Source organism: Acinonyx jubatus, chromosome D2 (genome assembly GCF_027475565.1).
Source record: "Acinonyx jubatus isolate Ajub_Pintada_27869175 chromosome D2, VMU_Ajub_asm_v1.0, whole genome shotgun sequence".
In the NCBI taxonomy this organism is placed as follows: domain Eukaryota; kingdom Metazoa; phylum Chordata; class Mammalia; order Carnivora; family Felidae; genus Acinonyx; species Acinonyx jubatus.
Window position 1 is genome coordinate 59,414,510 of NC_069393.1, and position 21,163 is coordinate 59,435,672.

At 53.5% G+C, this 21,163-nt stretch overlaps 1 protein-coding gene and 1 long non-coding RNA gene across 6 annotated transcripts in view; one reads left to right on the plus strand and one right to left on the minus strand.

Moving 5' to 3' along the window:
* The window catches only part of SUFU (SUFU negative regulator of hedgehog signaling), a 122,859-nt gene that overhangs the window by 98,834 nt on the left and 2,862 nt on the right, over window positions 1-21,163 (plus strand). For 2 of the 4 annotated variants that reach the window (XM_027062954.2, XM_027062955.2), the window contains exons 9-12: window positions 51-185; window positions 2,084-2,222; window positions 10,954-11,022; window positions 13,446-16,678. In XM_027062954.2, coding sequence (XP_026918755.1) covers window positions 51-185; window positions 2,084-2,222; window positions 10,954-11,022; window positions 13,446-13,535 — 433 coding nt within the window. In that variant the 3' untranslated portion in view covers window positions 13,536-16,678. Of the gene's footprint in view, window positions 1-50; window positions 186-2,083; window positions 2,223-10,953; window positions 11,023-13,445; window positions 16,679-21,163 lie in introns of those variants that run through there. The other 2 variants (XM_027062957.2, XM_027062956.2) reach the window with 2 other exon arrangements.
* On the minus strand, window positions 3,351-13,548 carry LOC128312684 (uncharacterized). 2 transcript variants are annotated; one of them, XR_008292285.1, is made up of 3 exons: window positions 12,681-13,548; window positions 9,807-11,120; window positions 3,351-8,073 (listed from the first exon to the last, which is right to left on the minus strand). It is a non-coding gene; the product is annotated as an uncharacterized LOC128312684 (long non-coding RNA). The 2 variants fall into 2 exon arrangements; XR_008292284.1 differs by having other exon boundaries at window positions 9,807-13,548.

Genomic DNA, 21,163 nt, shown 5'->3' on the forward strand with positions numbered 1-21,163 from the left:
ATGGTATTTATTCACCTTGTGCTGAACCTGTCCCTGTGCTTGCTTTGCAGAAGCCGCAAAGACAGCCTGGAAAGCGACAGCTCCACGGCCATCATTCCCCATGAGCTGATCCGCACACGACAACTTGAGAGTGTGCATCTGAAATTCAACCAGGAGTCAGGGGCTCTCATTCCCCTTTGCCTAAGGTGAGCCCCACAGCACACAGCTCGTCCTCAAGGAGCCACCGGGCCTATGCGTGCCTTCTCCCACACACCTGGGTGGAGTCTGGGACCCAGGGAGGGAGGAGAGCCAGTCGGGCAGTTCCATCTTGGGCCTGTGGGGGGCCGCTGGACTCTGAACCAGGCTGTAGCCCACACTGTGTGGAAGAACACTCCTTTGTCCAGAGAGGTGTCCCTCCAGCCTTACTCTCTTCGGAAGGCTCAGTGGTCTCGGCAATCTCAGATGCCCCTACCATCCCACAAGCCCAATGTCAGTAGCACTGGAATAGCAGGGCAGGGCTCTGGTGGGTCGGGCTCTATTTTCCTCTTCTTGTTGCTTTTCCCATGCATAGCGCTCAGTTCTCCAAACCCAGTGGCCAGCACAACAAACTCCTTGAGGGACCAAGAAGCCCAGCTGTGTCCTTTCTGCTGCTGTCCACAGTGCCAGAAAACCCAGCCCTGTGGCCAGCATTCAGTTCTCTGTTTGGGGATGCTGCACTGGGCTGAATCTGTTCAGCTGGCTTCTTGCATAGCCCTTGGGGTTTCCACCCTCACTTTTATAGCAGGGGAGGCGACCAGAATAACTCTGAACTCAGACAACATGACAAGGAAGAACGGGGTTACCCTGGTTTGGTCCCTCCCCACTGAGCCCAGAGCCTGAGAAAAGAGTTTGGATGCTAACCAACCTTGGCCAACCACCCTGGGCAGCAGGGCAAAGATAGCAAGTGGTCAGAACGAACAAGGGCTGGAAAGACCCCCCCATCAGGACCCCAGCCATTTCCTCCTCAGCTCCCTCTCTGGCCCAAGCTCAAGATCTTTAGACTGGTAAAGGGTTAATCCAAGGCAGCCTGAGAAAGCAAAGGGGCAGGCTTTGCTTCCTTTGCTGACTGGCATCTCTGGCTCACTAGTTGTCCCTGCCTGCCCTTCCCCCAGGTGTATTTCCAGACTGGGGATTAACAGGAGCTTCTTGTGGCTCCCTCAGAGTGACCCCATTTGGCTTCAGCTTTGATGATGATGATGATGATGGTGATGATTATGATTTACGATTTATTTGTGTTTTGAGGTATGCTTGTGGCCTTGGGGCTAGCCTTTTTTTTTTAAGTTTATTAATTTATTTTGAGAGCGAGCACAAGTGGGGGAGGGAGGGGGAGAGAGAGAGAGAGAGAGAGAGAGAGAGAGAGAGAGAGAGAGAGAGAAAGAAAGAAAGAAAGAAAGAAAGAAAGAAAGAAAGAAAGAAAGAAAGAAAGAAAGAAAGAGAGAATCCCAAGCAGGCTCTGCAGTGTCAGCACAGAGCCCGATGTGGAGCTCGAAGCCACACACAGCGAGATCTTGACATGAGCTGAAGTTGATGCTTCACTGACTGAGCCACACAGGTGCCCCGGGGCTAGCCATTTTGTTCTTGTGGGAGGTCCCAGGAGCAGGTGGCAGACACTGCCCTGAGCACAGGAGTTGTGCTGCGAAGGCACTATGCCATCCTCCCTGGGGCTTGGGAAGTTTGTTTAGGTACTGCTTCACCCCCACCTTCAAAGTAAAGGGGGACATGACCCTGCTCTTAGTTCTGGGCATGGCCTTGGGCGTATTGCTAACTGCCTTCTCTAGTCTCAGTTTCCTCACCAGGACGTGAAGGAGGTGTACTCCACTGCCCCTGCAGGCCCTTTGAATGCTGATCTAGTGTCTCTGCTAGCTTTGAGCACTTCGGAAGAATGGCAGTAGAGAACTCGTGAGAGGTTTCTCTTGGACCGTGTTTGGTTACAGTCCCCTGTTGACGGGCAGGTGGGCAGTCCAGAGGGCATTTGCCAGGCACCCTGTCCCAGGGAGCACAGCCCCCACAGTCCCTGAGCTTTGGCCAGGCCTGCTGCTCACTGTCTCTGTGTTCCTACCCCCAGGGGCAGGCTCCTGCATGGACGGCACTTTACGTATAAAAGTATCACAGGTGACATGGCCATCACATTTGTTTCCACGGGAGTGGAAGGCGCCTTCGCCACTGAGGAGCACCCTTACGCAGCCCATGGACCCTGGTTACAAGTGAGAGGCTCCTTTTCTTTCCCTACCTTTTTTTCCCCCTCCCTACCTTGTCTTCCGTGGGCTCTTCCCACACCTGCCTCCCCCTCCCCTCCCTTGGCAGCTGTTGTTGACTCCCTTCCAGAAGGGCTGGTTATGGGAAACCATGTGGAGTGTGGATGCTGCTGCCTATCCCATCAGCTGTAGTACTTCCTGGCCTCTCCGCCATCCCCTGAGACACCAGGGATAACTCTCTAGGCCCTGGCCATTGGTTTGCCATGGAAATCTAGGTTTGAGAGGTACCAGACTTTCCGCACCCCGGGTAAACCAAAGTCCAGGAAACCAAGGGTGAAGCGGGATAAGATGGAGTCTGGAAGCCACTTGCAGGTGCCTCTGTGGAAATGCCACCAGAACTCCTAGATAATGGACGTGTGGACCTGGACTGGGGCTGGGTTGGGCAGGCCTCAGCAGACAGAGCCTCCCTACTCCCCTCATCTAATGGTTGTCCTGTTCCTCCTAATGGAAACCCAGCTTTTCTGCACAGAAACCTGCTGGCTTGTCCAGAACACTTTGTCCTTCCTTTGCTCTTCTGGCTGGAGCACAGCTTCAGAGCCACTGCCAAGTGGGGTGCTGGGACCTGAGAGCCACAGGCCTCCTTCCAGCCCCCACCCCTGTCCCAGGTCTATAACTGGTGCTTGGCTGGTCCAGCACACTCCCAGATGTGTTAGGGGAACATTGTTTTTTTCTTTGTTTGTTGGGTGCGTGGGAGGAAGAAAACTCTACCTTACCTCTCTGAGGAGTATCAAGAAAGGGGATCCGACAGTAATTCAGAAATTGACTGTGCCCTGTTTATGGTATATGGAAGGATGGTTATAGTAGCGGGGAAGAGAATTATGCTGGTTTTGTGGGGTTAACCCTGTCTGGAGGGGTCTGTGAAACATACTTAACTGTCGATGTGGGCGTGTGTGTGTGTGTGTGTGTGTGTGTGTGTGGTTGAGCTTGCCATTGAATTTCTCCTCCTTCAGGCCAGCCCTCCCCGCAGCCCCCCTGCACAAATACTAACCCTTAATTAAAACAAATAGCAAACAAAGAATACCAACCACACTCCTCAGACTAAGTGAGGAAGAAATGGAAGCTAGTGTTTTAGGAATATTGTGTTCCATAAATTATCTTGCCTTTTTCCACTGTTGTTATTACATTGTTTCATAACAAAATTACTTTGAACCATAAAGTTATAAATACATTTTAAAAGTCCCACTTGGTAACATTAGATTTCTGTCCATGTGGTGTTGGTAGTTACTGTAGCAAAAGCTCTGAAGTGTAACATTTGAAACTAGCCCAGCACAAGTGGAAAGGGCCTCCCTGCCCCCCACCGCCCCACCCCAGCTATGTCCCAGGAAGCAAGGCTGCCTCTTGCTGGTAAGGAAGGGGGAGGTGGGGACCCAGCAGAAGGGTTAACAGGTCATCATTCCCAGTAGATGACTGTGCTGACAGGTCTCAGAAGTGTCCTCAGATGGCATTTGTGTGTATTGGAGGTTCAAGCACATTTTCTTGGGAAAGTAGGGACCAGGGTCTCCCCAAACTCAAGAAATTACCCCCAGTACGTTTTACATCTTCAACTCTGAACCTGTCCTTAGAGTCTTGCCATCCCCCTTAGAAAGTCTTCTCACCCTGAGGAGGGGTTGGTCAGCATCTCCATTCTCATCAGCCTAGGAGCCCCAGCCCCCAGAGGACTCAGCAGATGTCATGATGCCCCTCAGGGCCCCCAGAGTTCTGAATCCAACCGCTTATCCACGGGCTACTGGCGTTGTACTCCCAGCCCCACTCCCCTCACCCTGGGGCAGCCCCCTCAAGGGAGCTGAAGCACTGGGCATGGCCCCTCCCATGCACTGTTGCCCAGGGAACCGGAGCGGTGGGAACCAGCCGCTAGCCTCGGCATGTTTCAATAAAGTTGCTGTGCTGGGGAGCTGCTTAATCAAAGGCCTGTGTTATGGGCTCATTAGTGTGGTCCAGCACGGGCCAGCTCACAGGGGAGCTCCTAGGAAGGCTGGCTGGGGCCCCATTCCCCAAGCCTGCACCCTCACTCACCAAGGGGATTCTCAGGCCTAAGGAGCCCTGGGAAACCCTCTGCCCGTACCCCCCACTCTCCATCCGCCAGTCCTCAGCCATGGAGCCAACACCCAAACAGCTCTCCTCCCTGCCCTCAAAGCAGTCAGCACTTTCTGCATCTGACTGCCAGTTCACCTTCTCCTTTAGGGTCTTGCCACTGTGGTCACAGGCAGCTGCCTAGCTTGTGGGAACCTGGGCTTGTAATTACTTGTGGGCCTCTGGGGCTCCCTCTGGGGTTGGTTGTCTCCCCAGGAGTCTGCAGGACCTCTTGGAGGTCTGGGATTAGGCTCATTACCAAAGAGGGGCCTCTCCACTGGACCAAGAAGGGCCCCAAGCCCCTCTGGAGGGAGTTCCCCAACACAGAGAGGACAGCCCCCCCTGCAGGCATCTCTTGCGCGTGCTCCCAGGATCTGGGGTGTCTCGTTGGCCTCTGTGTGCCAGGCCTGTTAGGGACAGAGGAGCAGGAAGGAGCTGAATGCGGCAGGCCCAAGAACATGAAGAGCTCTAGACTTCTGTTTTCTTGGCTGCTGCTTGAACTCTCCCTGTTGATCCCAGCTGAATGGGGAGGGGCTGGGATGACTTTCTTACATCAGCCTCAACAGCCTTGGAAGCCCTGCTCCCAGCCTTGGCACCTTGTTCTGGCTACCAGCCCGGGCCTGTTATCTCTTGGGGAAAAGGCATGGCAAAGACACCCCACATGGGGGAAGAGTGACAAAGGAGAGGCTGAGAGGAAAAGGCAGAAGGTGAGGGAATCTGGGCCCTCACTGGAGTGTGCAGAGTGGCCCCACACAGGCCTCCACACCCACCTTCTCCTGGGCCTGCACCTACCCTCTATGCTCCTCCCCTTCCCCCACTCTCCAGCTGCAGGAAAGTCAAGGCCCCAGCCCAGAGAAAGGCAGGGCCGTCTGCAACCCCAGGGTGAGCTCAGTGGACACTCCCTGCTTCCTGGAGGAGCTGGAGAGTCAGGAATCCTGCACCAATTCCATAGGCTTCTCAGTTTCCGGAGGTCAACACCTTGACTCCATCTGCCCTACCATCTGCTGTTTTCATCCTCGTGGAGATTGTAAAGCCTGTCAGCCAGCTCCAGAGCTTTTCAGGAGGGTCTCCAGGCCCTGGGGGAGGCCTGCCAGCATCCTCTCTTGCACACCTTCCCCCAGCATTCCACATCCCGGTAGCTTTAACAAGCCTCTCTCCCTTGAGGCTGTCAACATTGGGTTGTTAGTCTTCTGAGCAGGAGCCCAGCCCAGAACTGAGTCGTTCATCTATCCCCAGCCAGGGTTGATCTGAAGGGGGGAGAAGTCAGCCCCAGAGGTCACATGGAGGTCATATCACCAAATATGAGAATATTTTTTTAGGCCCTGCAATGCTTTCTCAGCTGTGTGGTGTCTGATAGCTCACCCAAGTGGAGCCCCCATTCCCAGCCGTTCCTGCCAGCCCTGATGGGAGGCTCCGGCCTCAGGACACGATGCCCAGCTGTTGTTCCGAGTGGGCTCGCCGCTCCAGGCCAAGTTTGGGAATCACTACTGGGCTCTCATCCTAGCCCAGTGGCTGACTCACCACTGTCCTCTGGACAAGCCCCCGCCTTCTGTCCTCATCCACCCATTTGGACGTTGTGTGGAAGACACTTGGCAGTCCCTGGCCCAGGCCCTGGGCAGCTCCTCTCCCGTGCCTCTACTGTTTCTCCTTCTTCTGGTAAACCTGGCCACAACCTGTTCTCCCTGGAGACGTTTGCCATCCTGGGACCTCACTGTCCCAGGGTACACCCATCAGGGTTTAAAACCTAGCACTGTGCCTGGGGAGTACAGCACCCTCCCTTTAGGAGAAGACTGTGATGGCCCACTCTGCCCTCACAAGCCGGCAACCAGAGCAGGAGGGCTCTGAGCCTGCTCCTGGCCACCAAAGCCAACTTCTCACCACCCACTGAGAACAGGAAATGAGTGTGTGCCACACACACCTCTGCCCCCAAGCCTGGGGGGTCTCCAGGCTGTTTTCCGGCTTTCGTCTGGCCTGTTGGAGTCTGGGGAGGGGGGTGGACACAGACCGGACTGCTTCCTCGTCCTGCCTCCTCCTTGGCCATTGTGGGTGCCAGAGCAGCTCCTTGGCAGGCCTTACCCTGTAAACAACACATTTCCGCCTCCGAGAGAAGGAAAGAGAGGGAAGAAGAAAGCCAAACTTGTTGGGAAGCAAGAACAACGTGTCAACACGAAGAGCAAACAGGGCCCCGGACAAAGTGTGGATTGTCGTATCAAGGGGAAGGAGTGGGCATTGTCAACGCTGTTTGCAGACTCAGAAATAGCACCAACCACAGACGTTTGAATCAGATCTGCAGCAGCTGGGCTCCTGTCTGCGGCACAGCAGGGCCTGCCCAGGGCAGGCCCCATGAAAGATCACTTTTTGGGTTCCTTGTGGACCTTGCTGGGGCTTGGGGAATTGGGAGATTATTGACAACCATCCCTCATCACCAGCCAGCCAGGTTGTCCTAAGGCACCTGGTGTGAGCACTTGGAGTAAGCTGCCATCTGGATTCCAAGCCCCCTTTCTGACCAACAGTGGGGGTTGGTAGTGGGGAGCAAGGAGCCACTGCTCCCCTCACATCTTGGCCAAATAGAAGGTGTTGAAGCTGCAGCCACCAACTCACCCCTGTTGGTTAAGCCTGCGCCCAAACCCCCTTCCCCTGTGAGCCTGGGTATTTCCCATGATCCCCTGGGGTGCCTCAAAAGTGCAGATGCCTTGGCCTTGCCAGGATATTCCAATACTGAAAGTCTGGATGGCATCTTCATATTTTCAGAAGCTTGCCAGGGGAGTTTGCTGTTCAGATTGGTTGGTGGGAGCTTTCTCCTCTCACCAGAGAGCCTCCTGCCTCCAAGGGCTGGTTATACAGAAACCTAAGCATTTTATGCCCAGCTCATGGGGACCACGTGTTACTGAGTGCTGTTGTTATTTTCAGTATTATTACTATTATTTCTACTGCTCTTTTCTGGGTTAGAGTAAATGTTCCCTTATGTATGCATTCACTAAGCTGGCCTGGAAATTTGCCTTGCTGTTCCCACTTGGAAACCATCTTTGGGCATGGTTTGCCTTCCTTCCAGTTGGCCAACTCAATTTTTGAGCAGCTGGGTGTCTATGGTACTCAGCCGTCTTGAGCTAATCGGGGTTGTTCTTCTCGAGGAGATATAGGTCTGGCTGGGGTTAGGACGGCTGGTTTTCCAGGCCATCGGTAGAAGCCAAAGTCACCTTTACCTCCCCTTTCAGAGGAGAGAGAGAAGAGTTAGCCGTGAGTAAACAAGGCTTCTAGAATTGAGGTATTTTCTCCAGACAGGAAAAAGAGTATCCTCTACCACCATGAGGTCAGATCACTGTTCTAAAGTCCAGGAGCCTTGTCTCCTCTCGACACCGGCTCGTCTGCAAAATGGGGGTGATAGTTACCACCTTTGCGGGACTGCCGGGAGGGTTCCGTGAAACGATACCAGTCAAGCGCTTAGCCCAGTGCCCCGCACATGGAGGAGGCACCACTGCTTCTGCCACTGGTGGTGTTATCATTGCCACTGTCTTCATAACCATCCTGTTTTCATTTGTGGCAGAGCCAGGCAGCTCCACAGGGACCCAGTGAGCTTCAAGAGCCCCAAGCGTAGCATCGCAGGCTTTTCCCACAGTTGCATCACAACGGCGAGTCTGTTGCTCATGAGAGCGCCCAGGAGCTGCTCCGTCACAGTTGTCTATCTCCAGTGTCCTGTGGATAAGATCTGTTACCATTCTCAGCTCCAGGTCTGAAATATACAAAGAACAGGGCCTGCTTGTTCAATCCAAGCTTCTAAGGTTTAACTCCCAAAGGAAATTAAATTAGCTGCCTGCAGCTATGACAGTCTGTCGTGTTTCTTTGAAGGGAATGTCACCCTTAATATCATGCAGATCTTATGTATAATTTTCTCTGTTCAATTCTTTTAAAATAATGTGAGGTTTCCAGCAGGAACCAGCAAAGCACCAAAAGTGAAAATTGAGGAGTAACTAGGGTTTGTCCCCTTTTCTGGTCTTGCCATCCCTTCCGCCAGCCGGGTATAAAATGAGTCCACACACAGAGGGTACGTGCTTGGTGGTTGTTCTGCTAAAAGCCACCATAGCGTACCCTCTCTCCACCACCTATTCCAGACCTTTGTCACAGGAACTGGCTTAGGACGGAACTCCACGTTAGTGGGGTTGCCTTTCCCTTTGTCGAAAAATGGCTCTTTGGTGTCTCACTGGGTGGTCCAGTCCCGGTGAACCCTCCCCTCCACCTCAGCCCAGCACTATAGTCCCAGACCTATTTACCTTTCTGGCAGAAAGTCCCTCCCTCCAGATTATTTGTGGCTTAGAAATCAGCCTGGCCTGGCCCAGACTGGAGCCATTGTAATGTAATTGGGTTTTAGGTATGCTCGTGTTTGTGCTAGCATTTGCAGAGATGGCAGCAAGCCCCGGAAATGCCAAAACCATGAATGTGACTTTTGTACTCCTCCCGCAGACTGGCGATAACTGGTAGGGAAACTCTGGACTTTGAGAGGGGGGACCCTGGGATAATGGAGGGGCATGGGCCCTGGCAGTGGGAAGACTGAGGTGTGATTAGGAAAGAGTCCCTGGAGTCTGGGAGTGCTCAAGGTGCACTTGGAAGAAGAATGTGGGTGGGAGGGCCCCCCCCCCTAAGTGGGCATTTCTCTCCACTGACTTTGCCTGTTTAAATCTGGTCTCTGCCCTCACCTGAGGCCTGAGCTCCTCAAACAGAAGAAAAAAAAAAAAATTCGGTGAGGTGGGAGCCAATGGTCAGAGCCGGTTTGCTGCTGACTGTGGGCTTGCAGCCTGGGAGGATGTCCTTTGGCTCCCTGTCAACCAGGAGAGGGTGCATGTCCAGGTAGAGTGTAGACTGCTTTCATGCCTATGTCTCTGGGGCTCCGCCCAGGGCCAGGCCTAGCAGAGGCACCCAGGGAATGCTGTGGGATTGAACAGATTGATGGGCAGATGAGTGGAAGAATGAATAAATGTGTAAATGTTGTGGGGGGAAGAGCAGTACTTCGGGGATGACTTTAGAGTCCAGACACGACTGGGATATGGTCTTAGCTCAGCCACGCACAAGCCACGTGACATTGGGCAAATTACATAACCTGTCTGTGCCTCAGTTTCCTCATCTGTGAGGAGACTGAAGGAGATAAGATACACTGAGCAGTCAACACAGTGCCTGGTACAGAGGTGGTTTGCTCGCTCGGGGTCATTTTCTCATTCCTCGCTCCCACCTCCAGGCCATCAACTTCCTTCCTCTGGAGCCCTCCGTCCTCTGTGGTCCCCAGCAACCCTGCTTGCTGCTCTCCCACACTGCTCTGCCATTTTACTTCGTCTCACAAGCTGACTGTGTTCCAAATATTGAAACTTCTCTTCTTCCCAGAGTGGACAACTCCCAGGGGAAACCTGAAGGGTATTTTCTCAAGTTCTCGATCCCCATCCTTCTAAAGGGGCTTCCCTCAGAAGAGTCACTCACCTTGGTCTTCACCCCATTGTCCTTCTTCCTCTGTGCCTCACCCAAGGTGTTCAGAGTTTGCTGGAGGAGGCAGAACAGAGGCAGGTGGACCCACAGCCTGGAGGGTAGGGAAGGGTCAGGTGTGGAGACCAGGAGGCTCCTGGACCAGCACAGGAAGGAAAAGGGTGGAGGAAAGAGTCAGGTTGGGAAGAGGAAAGACATCCTCAGCCTGGGCCCATTGTGGTGCAGGCCTGGTGTGAGCTTGGCCTAGCTCTGCAGAGCCAGCCTGAGCCAGCTGGGGAAATGGCCCACCAGCTTGAAGAAGGCCTGTGAGGGTAGTGGTTGTGCCAGCTGAGTAGTGGGGCCAGGCTGTCCTGAACATCAAAGCATGAAGTGACAAGGCATCAGACTAGAGCAGTGAAGTGGGACAGCTGGGAGGTGACTTGGAGGAGAGGTTTCTCGAAGGAAGCTTTGGAGAGCTCAGTGGCTGAGTGAGCCCAGCAGGGCAGGGGTTTGGGAGCTTCCAGCTTGAGATGTGGATACTGCGGAGGGAAACGGGTTGAGAGCCCCTTTCCCATCTGCAAAATGAGAGAGATTGGTGCACAATCTGCAAATTCTCCGGCTTACACATTCTTGGATGTACCTTCTGGGGCATTTCTAGATTCCAGACGAGGCTTGTATTCCAAATCCAAACAGATTCCTTTTGTCCTACCAAGTGGGGGGTAAAGAGGAACATGTGAGCCCAGTTGGGCACGGAGGATGGTTGGCAATCTCTGTTCCCCAGCCATCAGCTTTTCTGTTTCCTCTCTGCTGCACTACCGCGTGCAGGGGGCCCGAACTGCCAAACAGGCTATTTTCCTGCCCATTCCTTTGTCCCTTCTGGGGACCGGCAGTACCATTCTCCCACGTACCCACACCTTGCTTCCCCGTTGTCCTGTGACAGCCCTCCTTCACTGTCCTCGTCCCTCTGATATGGCAGGCTGGTGGGAGTTGGGGGGAAATGACAGTCAGGGATAGGCTTCCAGCACTTCCCTCTGTCCCTAGAACAGATCCACCACGGGCTCATATCTCCTCCGTGGCCAGAAGAAAGAGCCACAGCTTGGCAGTTGGCAAAAAGACCATATATTAAGAAATAATAATAAAAGCCTGTCTTGTGCCTTCTTCCCAGATTCTGTTGACTGAAGAGTTTGTAGAGAAAATGTTGGAGGACTTAGAAGATTTGACTTCTCCAGAGGAAGTAAGCCTGTTTGATTCTCTCTAACAGCGGCTTCCAGTCTCCAGGAGGGAGCCTGTGTGTGTCTTTCTGTCTGTCTGTCTCCAAGGTGTGGGGATAGGCTGGACAGGAGACCCTGGAGATGTTAAACGGCTTTATGTCTGTCTTCCCACCACCCCCTGCCCCACCCCAGCTGCCATAAGGACACCCAGCAAATTGTCCAAATTGGTGGCTCCGAGAACCTCATTGAAGAGGCAGCCAGGGCCTTTGGGCTAGTGGTTCTCCTCAGCCCCTGCTGTTCCCTGGCAGGTTCTGAACAGAAAGCCCACGCCTGCTGCCAGAGAACATTCCACTGGGGAGTTCTGGTGGGCAGTAAGGGACTCCTGCTCTCGCCTCAGGCCACCCAGGAGCCAGCCTCCTTCCTTCTCCAGCCATGGGCTCTCGCTTCTTGGTCTGCCTCTTCCAGCAGGAGGAGCTGGCAGGCCAGGTGGGGGCTTGTGCCTTCCCTGGCTACTCATCTGGGGTACATGAATGGAGCCCATAATCCCCTTTGTTTTTCTTCCTTGTTCCTGGCATCCTCATTTGCAGGGACTTACCTCATCCTGGAAAGTCCCGTCCCCTCCCCCGGCCTCCTACTAAGCTGCACCCCAGTGGGATCTGAGCCTTCCTGGCCTCAATGCCCCATAGGTTAGTGGAACATTAGCAACCTAGCCAGGCCTCTGGAGGGCCCTCCTCTGCCTATGCGCCTATGCGAGAGACAGACAGATGCTTCTTTGGCCTTTCTGCCGGGAAGTGTGTTTGGGGGAGAACTCCTTCACCTCCCAGCAGCCAGGCTTTCAAGCCAGAGGGAGGCCATGCAGGGGCTAGATTTCAGCCAGGGCTGGAGTTTACAGCTGCCAGGGCTCCCAGGGCCGTATCAGCCAGGACATGGTGGCCTCTGATGTCCACCAGGTGGAGGAGAGAACACGGGGTGAGACTGTCCTATCCAGGTCCCCAGGTGGACAGGAACTCCTCAGAACCTGAGGTCACCTCTGCCCTCTGGGATGTGGCTTGATAAATTAACTCATTTATACATTCCAAAGTCACCAAGCACCCCGTCTGCGCCAGCCAGTCAACCCCCACAAGTCACCGGTCCCTGAGGCCTGGCTCCTATTCACTCAGACCAGAGCCAGCTGCCCAGAAGTGCTTCCGGAGAGGCCGTGTCGCACTAGGATGGCACCGTGCCAGACTGCTGCTTTGAGCTTGGGTGTTGAAGGGGTAGGAGGGGGACAGTCCAGGCAGGAGGGACAGGAGCCAGGGGGAGCTTAGGAAAGTAGGTCACTAAAAATGACTTTTTTTTTTTTTTTTGCTTCTCTGTCCAGAGGCTGTCCCCACATCCTGCCCCACTCTCCACTCACTTTGGTCCTGGCTTGGACAAGTCCCCCATCAGAGGGAGGGAGAGGCGGCCAGCCAGGAAGTATTAGGCCCGTCCACTTCCAGCCCCAGCTCTAGGCAGGCTGAGGGCCCTGTTCTTCCCACCTTTCCAGGCTGGGCTGACTTCTCACCTAGCCCTGGGACAGTAGGAGACATAAACAGCAGACCCAGTTTCCAAGTCAGTGAGCATCTAGTGAGCACCAGCTGTGTACCAGACCACATGCAAGGTCCTGGAGAGGGAATAAGATGTATCAGCCTCTTTCCCCTACCCCAAACAGAAGCTGGAGAAACAAAACTGTAAGCAAATCCGTGACTCCTGGGCTGGGGTAGGAAGAACTTGGACTCTCTTTGGCTTCCGCTGGCACCATGCTCAGGCTGGTAACCCTGGGTAACAGATGAGCTTGAATCAAGGAGAGCAGGATGGGGATGCACCAGGCCCAAGAAATCACCTCCAGCCACCCTTGTCCTGCTCCCCTGCTCCCACTGAGGCCAAGCCAGGGCCTCCTTCCCTTTGGACCCTTTGGCCAAGGCCACAGAGGGCAGGTTCCAGGGTCCTTCTGCACCAGCCTCTGGAAGAGAAGCCATGGCAGGGACAGGACCACAAAGTTCCAGACCTCAAGCCACTTCCCTGTATCATCTGCACCCTCCCCCTGCCCCCCATCCCCCCAGCCCCAGGGCCTCAGGGAGCAGATTCCTTACATGCTTGTGGCCGGAGGCAGAACCAAGGAAGTGAGCTGGAGGGAGGTCAGCACAGTCAAGAAAGAGTTAGAAAACATGCCTCCTCCAACCCCAGTTAATTATTGGCAGGGCAAGGGGAAAGAAGGGGTCACCGAACTCCAGCAGCTTGACCCCAGCCACCCACCTGGGAATAGCATTTGCAGTTGAAGCCAGGCAACCAGTGGCCTCTCTTGCCCCCAGCACCTGGGGGACAGAGCATGGGTGAGGGCCCTGGCCTCTCTTTAGGCAGCCTGGAAAGAAGGCAGTAAGTTCTGCTAACTGTGTGCACTCTGGCTCTGTGCTTGCTCCCTCCACAGTTCAAACTTCCCAAAGAGTACAGCTGGCCTGAAAAGAAGCTGAAAGTCTCCATTCTGCCCGACGTGGTGTTCGATAGTCCACTGCACTAGCCTGGGCTGGGCCCTGCAGGGGCCAAGGGAGAGCCCAGCTGCTCCCCGGTGACTTCCAGTATAACAACTGCGTAAAAGAGATTCCCACAAATAAAAGGACAAGTGTGAGGATGACTGCGCAGCCACCGCACCCCCGCCTCACCTGCAGCTCAGGGGCCTCACCCCCCAGCCAGCCAAGCCCCCTGGGCTGGGAGCCGGCAAATGCAAACCTTCCCCTCCAGCTGCTGCCACAGGCTGTGGTTTGAGATTTGACTCTGGACCTTCGATGTGCCCTTAGGTGGAGACAGGCCTCATCCTCACCTATCCCCTGCCACACAGTCCAGCACGAGGGAGTGGAGTGGCCGCGTGTGTGCCCTGCCCAGTTCTGCTCTGGGAAGCCTTTGGTAGGCAAGCTCCTCTGGCCACGGAACAGCTCCTCCAGCCGTGTTTGCTTTTCTTCCTCCTTATTTTATTTTGTAGAAACCGGATGGTATTTTATTGGTCTTCAAAGATGTCCAGAAGCCGTGTATATAATGTTTTTTAAACAGAACTTTATTCCCAGATGAACTTTCTCATTCTCTAGGACAGGGGCCTAGGGCCGTCTCGCCCTCCCTGAGCCACCACCAGAGAAGGTGTCGGTGTCCGCCTGCCAGCCCAGGGCCCGGAGGAGCCAGCTTCACAGAGAGGCTTTTCTTCCCAGCTGGGCCTGGTGGAGCCTGGGGCAGGGGGAGAGCTGACTTACGCCCCCATGCAGCCTTCAGCCGAGTTTCGCTGGGGCCAGGAGGACGTGCTGCTTGTTCTCAAGTGGACTAGGCCCCTGGCAGAGTTCAAGGACCACCAGGGTCTCAGAGACTTGGTAGCCCCGGCCCCATCTTCCGGGCCTTGTCCACCCAGCCAGGCTTGCCTGAGAGGGTGAGGCCCAGCACTGCGTAGACCATCCCCACCTGCCCCTCAGGGCCTAGGTCTCCAGCTCTTTGACCAGTCCGGTCCCATTTCCTCATCCCCTGGGCCTCCCAGCCTCCAGGCTGCAGGACTCTGGCATATTAAAAATGGAAAAAATCAACTTCTCAACATGTCCTTCACTTTGATTTTGCAAACACCGCACTCTACCGCCCTCCTCCTCCCTGCATCCATTCTTTTCTCGTCTTTCCTTCCCCATTTCCTTCCCTGGGCCTCTTTCCCCGCATTCCTGGCCTCTCATTGTCTCTTGCCCCCCTACTGCAGATCTCATGGTCTTCCTCCCAGAAACAGACCAATCTCTGGCCCGTGGGTTTAGGGTTCCTCTTGGGTTATCTCCCACTTCTGACCTGGAATCAACAAGCCCCTTTCGTGCCCTCTTACCTCCCACTCTAGGGACTGCTATTTCAAGATCACCCTTCAGGCCTTTCCAAAGCAAACTCCTTTTGTCTTGTCAGGGACCTAATAGGACCACACACTGCCCCATCTGCACTGCCATACACACATGGGCACCACCATAGTGCTACAGGAGGCTCATGGGGGTTAGGACCCCTCTGATGAGAGCTTCAGCCAAAGAGCTGCCTCTAGGGGTCATGAGGGCAGTGGCCAGGCCCTCCAGGGAGCAAGATCTGGACCTCCAAGGGACCACTGGGGCCTGGCTGCTTCTCTGCACATACCCTCAGGGCTACTCAGTTAGCTCCATCAGACTCAGAGCTTCAAGGTGGATCAGCCTGGAGTACTGGGAAAGACAGGCTCCAGGCCTCCACCAATGAAGAGGAAGCTCCTTTGGACCTGATGTTGGCAGTAGCTGTGCCTTCTGCTCCAAGGACTTTTCCAAAAGGACATTTTTTCTGGCCTTCGCGCACCATAGAATCACTGCCTTTGAAGCTCTTGTCATCTGATGTTTCATGGCCAGAGAGGTGCCCTTAGCTTGTCTCCTTTCCTTGCCACCCTGACCTTGCCTCTCCACAAATTCTTTCCTTCTGGGGACCTGCCTCTTCCTGTCTGGTTTGGCTGATGGGGAGGAGGGTATTTTCTGGACTAAGCTTTGTCATCAGTATGGGAGGCAGGCGGGAAGCAGGTGAGCTCTGAGACAATGAGCGTGAAGCCTGTGGCCCCTTCCTGCCCCGTGATGTCAGGAACCTCCAAGGTCCGGCTGAGGCCAGGTGTCCATCTCCTTTCCCTACAGTGCATTGGCTCTGGTGGAGTAGCAGAGCATACACCATCTCTGACCTGGCCTTCCAGAGGTTTCTCTGGGAGGGGGACTCTCTACTGAGCTTCTGGCTGGGGAGAAGGGACCCTCACTGAGGACCAAGTGAGGCCGACCGTGTAGCATGCCCAGCATAGCACCTGGCATATGGTGGGAACTCATTAAATGCCTCTTTCCCTCCCTGCAGCTCTTTGGGAGCCCTGACATAGTGAGTTGGGGAGGTAAGAAGCCTCCCTCCCTAAATCTGCACCTTTCAGAGGCTTCCTTGTGGCTTGCCCAGTCCCTCCCTCCAGGTCCCTGTGGCTAAAGCTTCTGAGAGGAAGGGGCTCCCCCATGCAGTTGGACTTCCATGTACATATGGTACACTCTGGAACTTCTCAGGTCCAGTGTGGGCTACAAGAGGACCACAGACCCAGCTGTCATTCTGACGGGTAGAGCAGCTCATGCAAGGTCTCAGGTCTGGCCAGGGAGCTGGGTGCCTCTTCCTGCCCTTCTCTTCCTCTTCCAAAGGCAAGCCTTCAGGGCAGGAACCAGGAAGCCTTGGGGAGAGTCTAAAGGGCTAGAGCATTTTAAAAAATAAACACAGGGTCTTGGGACTGGGTTTTGAGATTGAGTTGAGAGCAGGGAAAAAACCCTGAAGGTTGGTGCCCCTATGGGGCAGACCAGTAGAGAACTCCCTTGACTGTATTTTTTTATCTGGTTGTCTTTCCACTCTGGCTTCCAGGTCCTCTATGCCAGGGGAGGTACCTGGGTCCCTGTTAGAAGACAGGAGCCCTGTAGGGAGAGCCCTCCTTTTGTATAAGTACCTGAATGCTGCAGTGAGCAGACTTTTGTAAAATTTTATATTAGTTTCTAATGTCAATTGTGACTCGGTTCCTGGGGGCTGCAGCCAGCTTGGGACTTTTGTAAGAATTTTTGGGTGACTCACTTAGATGTCGTTTCCTTCTTGCTCCCTCTTCCTCTGTGTAATCTAAGTGCATTAAACATATTTGCAGAAGTGCCTGGATCTTGTGCTGCTTTCTGGATGCCTGGAGTAGGGGAGCGGAAAGCCTGGGGCCCTGGTAGAGGGGGTGGGTTGGATGCAGCCACTTAGAAGAAGCCAGGATGGGGGAAGGCCCCAGAAGACTGTTGTCAGGAGTGGTGGGGGTGCCAAGGAGCAGGATCACGCAGCTGGTGACTCTTCAGTCATGCAGAAATGACTTTGCAGGGACAGGCTCCTTTTCACTGGTCTTGAATTCCTCTAAGGTCGTGGGGGTAGGTGCAAGGCACAGGTCTGGGAAGATGAGTGGGTGAGTCAAGACCCTCTTCATTCCCCTTCTGCCCTCCTCTCACCAAAAAGCCCTTTCCCCTTGGAAAGGTGGGCCTTCCTTACCTCCCATTTTAGAGTCCTCGTGTCCCTTCCAGCGAGGGCCAGGAGACAGCCACTCCCCTAACCATCTAAGTTCAGCCTCCTAACCCACTGCCTGATAGCAGTTTGGAGGGGCAGCCTCAGAGCCGTCACACCCACTGGGCGACACAGAAGCCAGCCTTCTCTTCCTGTGGCCTGGGTGAGGAGGTGATGGATCCTCCTTCTGTGGATTGCCCGGCTCCTGTTTCTTCGGGGCCTGGCATGGAAAACAGAGCCCAGTGCCCGTGGGGAGACAACAGCCTGGGACCTCAGAGGCAGGAAGGAGAGGATCCACACCCAGACAGGATACCCAGAACCTGCAGGACTGCTCTGGGCCTTCACGTGTCCTTTCCCTTCCTGCTAGGCCTAGCTCTCTGGGAGAACAGCAGGGCCTTTTTTCTGGTCCTCAGGATGGAGCCGTAGCACCCAGAGGCTTCTGCTGGAGCTACTGGCAGAAGTCCTGGGGGGATCACGAGAAGGGAGGGGGCAAAGGGTGTCATTTCTTATGAAGGGACTCCCTGTCCTCTTTGAGAACCAGTCATATCTGGGGGACTTTCCCCAAGCCGAGGTCAGTACTCCTTACCTGTGAACTCCTACTGAACCGTGGCTGGCCCCTGGAACAGTGGGGCAGGTCCTGTCTGGGGCCCTCAGTCACTCTGGCAGTCAGAGCAAGGGAGCTGGGAGGGTCTGGAGCCAGGCTGACAAGCACAGGGCGACCCAGGCCACACCCCTTCCCCTTTTCTTTTCTCCTTGGAGGTTGGGGGGTGATTATCTAATCTTCCTCATCTGACCAACCTAGAAGGACCCAGGCACAGAGTTCCTGCCCCAGAGAGTACAGAATTGCAAGATTCTGTGTTTAGGTAGTTCCAGGAGACAGGACTAGGCTGTGGTTATTTCTGGAAAGAGGCTCCTGTGCCTATATCAGAGACCCCACCCTAGATTTAGGGAGGGGAGAAATCTGCCATGTGTTATGTAATGTAGCCTCCAAAAGACCTGTACATTCCTCCAGGTGTCGCTCTGCCCCATCTGGGGGGCAGGGGGTGGGATGGGGTTCAGGGGCCCTGGGTTGTGGGGAACCCACAGGCTCCAGAGCCATGGGGCTAGGGAGCCTAGGAGATTTGCCAAACTAGCCTGACCAGAAGGAGAATGCAAGCTGGAAGTGACTCAACGCAGCCTGCCAGGCACTGAGGCAGCTACAGGTTGCAGCCCAGAGGAGGTGGGGAGACCAGGGTGGGGGTGAGGGATTGAGGCGCAGGGCAGGAAAAGGGAGAGATCTGTCCCAATACAGCAGTGGGGAGGCTGGGGGTGGGGGGGGGGGAAGGGCGGGGCAGGTCAGGATGTGGTTTGGGAGGGGCAACCATCTCCAGGCCCCTTCCTTGGGGGTACCATGGGACAGTCCCTTTCTCTCCTCCTTACTTCCAGAAGTCTTTGGGAGAGAGCTAAGGACAGGATGGGGGAGGAGGCAAGATGCCTGCTGGTGGGAGTCCATGGTCTGTGTTCGTTCACTCATTCTTTGAACAAATGCATGCTAGGCCCTCTGCTATACTCTGGGAGACTGGACACAGGCCCAGCCTTAAAGAGTATGTAGTGCAGTGGGGAAAACAGGGAAACAATTGCAAGGAAGAGCCATAAAAGAGAAAGGCAGTAAGCCGCTTTCCGTCCTACACCAGCTCCACCACTTATTGTCAGTATGACTTTAGGTTTTTCATCTGCAAATGGATATTCACTTCACAGAGCTTTTGCAAGGATTATATGAGACAATACACATGAGACCCCTGGCACATAGTAATTGCTCGATTAGCGTTAACCATTTATTAAAGGGCTATGCTAGGGTACAGACATAGGAAAGGTACCCAACCCGATCTGGGGAGATTAAAAAAGGCTTCCAGAAAGAAGTGACATCTAAGTCAAAACCTGAAGGATACTTAAGGATGAAGAGGGGTCTTTACTTTCAAAAGCCCTCCAGGCAGATGGAACAAGGACAAAGGCCCCCCAACTCTTCTTGGGATCGGTAGAGTTCAAATTGCTTTAGGTTTAAGGCATCAAGCTTTCATTTGAGAGCCATTCCCTTGCCTGTTGGATGGAGAACATTTTGAAAGACAGCAAGATTAGAGGTAAGGCCCAGGCAGGCCCGGATTAAGGGAGAAGCAGTAGGGATGGAGAGAATGGAACTCATTCATTGATTCAACAAATATTTACCGAGCACCGACTATGTGATAGGTCCCATTCTAGGCACCAGAGATACATCATTAAAAGAAAATTCCTCCTGGGGTGCCTGGCTGGCTCAGGTGGAGGAACATGGCACTCTTGATCTCAGGGTCGTGAGTTTGAGCTCCACAATGGGTATAGAGATTACTAAATAAATAAATAAATAAATAAAACTTTAAAAAAAATTTTCTCCTTTCACAGATCTTATATTTTAGTGTTGGGAGGTAGATAATATTTGTTTAAAATAGAGTACAGAGGGGTGCCTGGGTGGCTCAGTTGGTTAAGTGTCTGACTTTGGCTCAGGTCATGATCTCGTGGTTCTTGAGTTCAAGCCCTGCATCAGGCTCTGTGCTGACTGCTCGGAGCCTGGAGCCTGCTTTGGATTCTGTGACTCCCTCTCTCTCTGCCCATCCCCTACTCACTCTCTGTCTCTCAAAAAGTAAATAAACAAAAAAGTTTTTGAAAAATAGAATACAGAGTACATGGGTATATGCGCTCTGGACAAAAAATAAAGCAGAGGAGGAGAGACGGTGAGGGTTGGGGTGGAGTGTGTTTTTAAATACAGAAGTCAAGGAAGGCCTCGCTACATAGGTGACATTTGAGCAAACAATCTCAATGATAGGAAGAAGCGTGCAATAGGGACATCTGGAGGAAGCGTGGTCCAGGCAAAGTAAAGGGCAACTGCAAAGATCCCAGGGGTAGGGGGAGACACACCAGGTTTACTTAAGGAACAGAAGAGGAAGCCAGTGTGGCTAGAGCAGAATGAGAGGAGAGGAATAACGGGAGATTACTTATACAGATGGCAGATTGTGTAGGACCTTGCAGGCAATTATAAAACGTTGACTTTTACTCTGGTTGAAGTGGGAAGCCATTGGGAGATTTTGAGCAGTGGAGTGACACAATCTAACACATTTTTAAAAGATTTCTCTGGCTACTGTGTTGAGAACTGACTCCAGAAGGTAAAGGCAGAAGCAGAGAAACCAGTCAGGGTCTAGGAAATAATCCAGGCTAGAGATTATGGTGAACTAATGGACATGTGAAGAAGTAGTCGAGATTTGCTGAAGGTTTAGCTATGGAATGTTCACCAAGAAGTGGAAGATGGCAGTGGGAGAGGGGCGAGTGGGGGGAAGTGTGCAGAAATTAGTACAATTTAGGACATGATGACTGAGATATTCATTGTACCTCCAAGTGAAGATGTCAAGTAGTATACAAGTGGATAATCTGAAAGATATTTAACAAAGGCTCTATAACACCTGATGACTGATTGAATGGATAAGGGAGGTGAAAGACAGGGAGATATTAAGGTAGCCTCCCTGATCCTTGGCTTGGTGATTAAGTGGCTGACAGGTCCACTGACTGAGATGGGGGACGCAGTGGAGGAGAACAGGCTGGAATGTGAAGAAGATGATGAGTTTAGTTTCCAATACATTGAATTCAAAGTGCCCGTGGGACATCTGGTTGGCTACCTGATCGGCAATCAGGAGGGTGAATGTGTGGGCTGAAGATACTGACTGGGGAGTCACCAGTAGACAGAAATAAAGCTTTAGGAGCCAAAGGCTCCAGGTAGCCGGTGTCGATTATTAGCAAGAGACTAGGTTGGAGGGCAGGACGCTACGGACTGTCATCTTTTATGAGATGGAAATTGAAGAAGTCTGTGGTTAGAAAGATAAGAAGAAAATCAGAAGAAGAGTGTGATGTCTTACAAGTTAAGGGGAGCGGTCTAGAAAGGTAAGGAATGCAAGGAATCCTTATCCTGGAGGGCATTGGTGAGGAAGACAGAGAAGGACCCTCTAGCTGCTCTAAGATAGACCTTGTTTTTTCTCCTCACCATCTTTAGAACATGGAATTAAGAATTAGGACTTAGGGGCGCCTGGGTGGCTCAGTCGG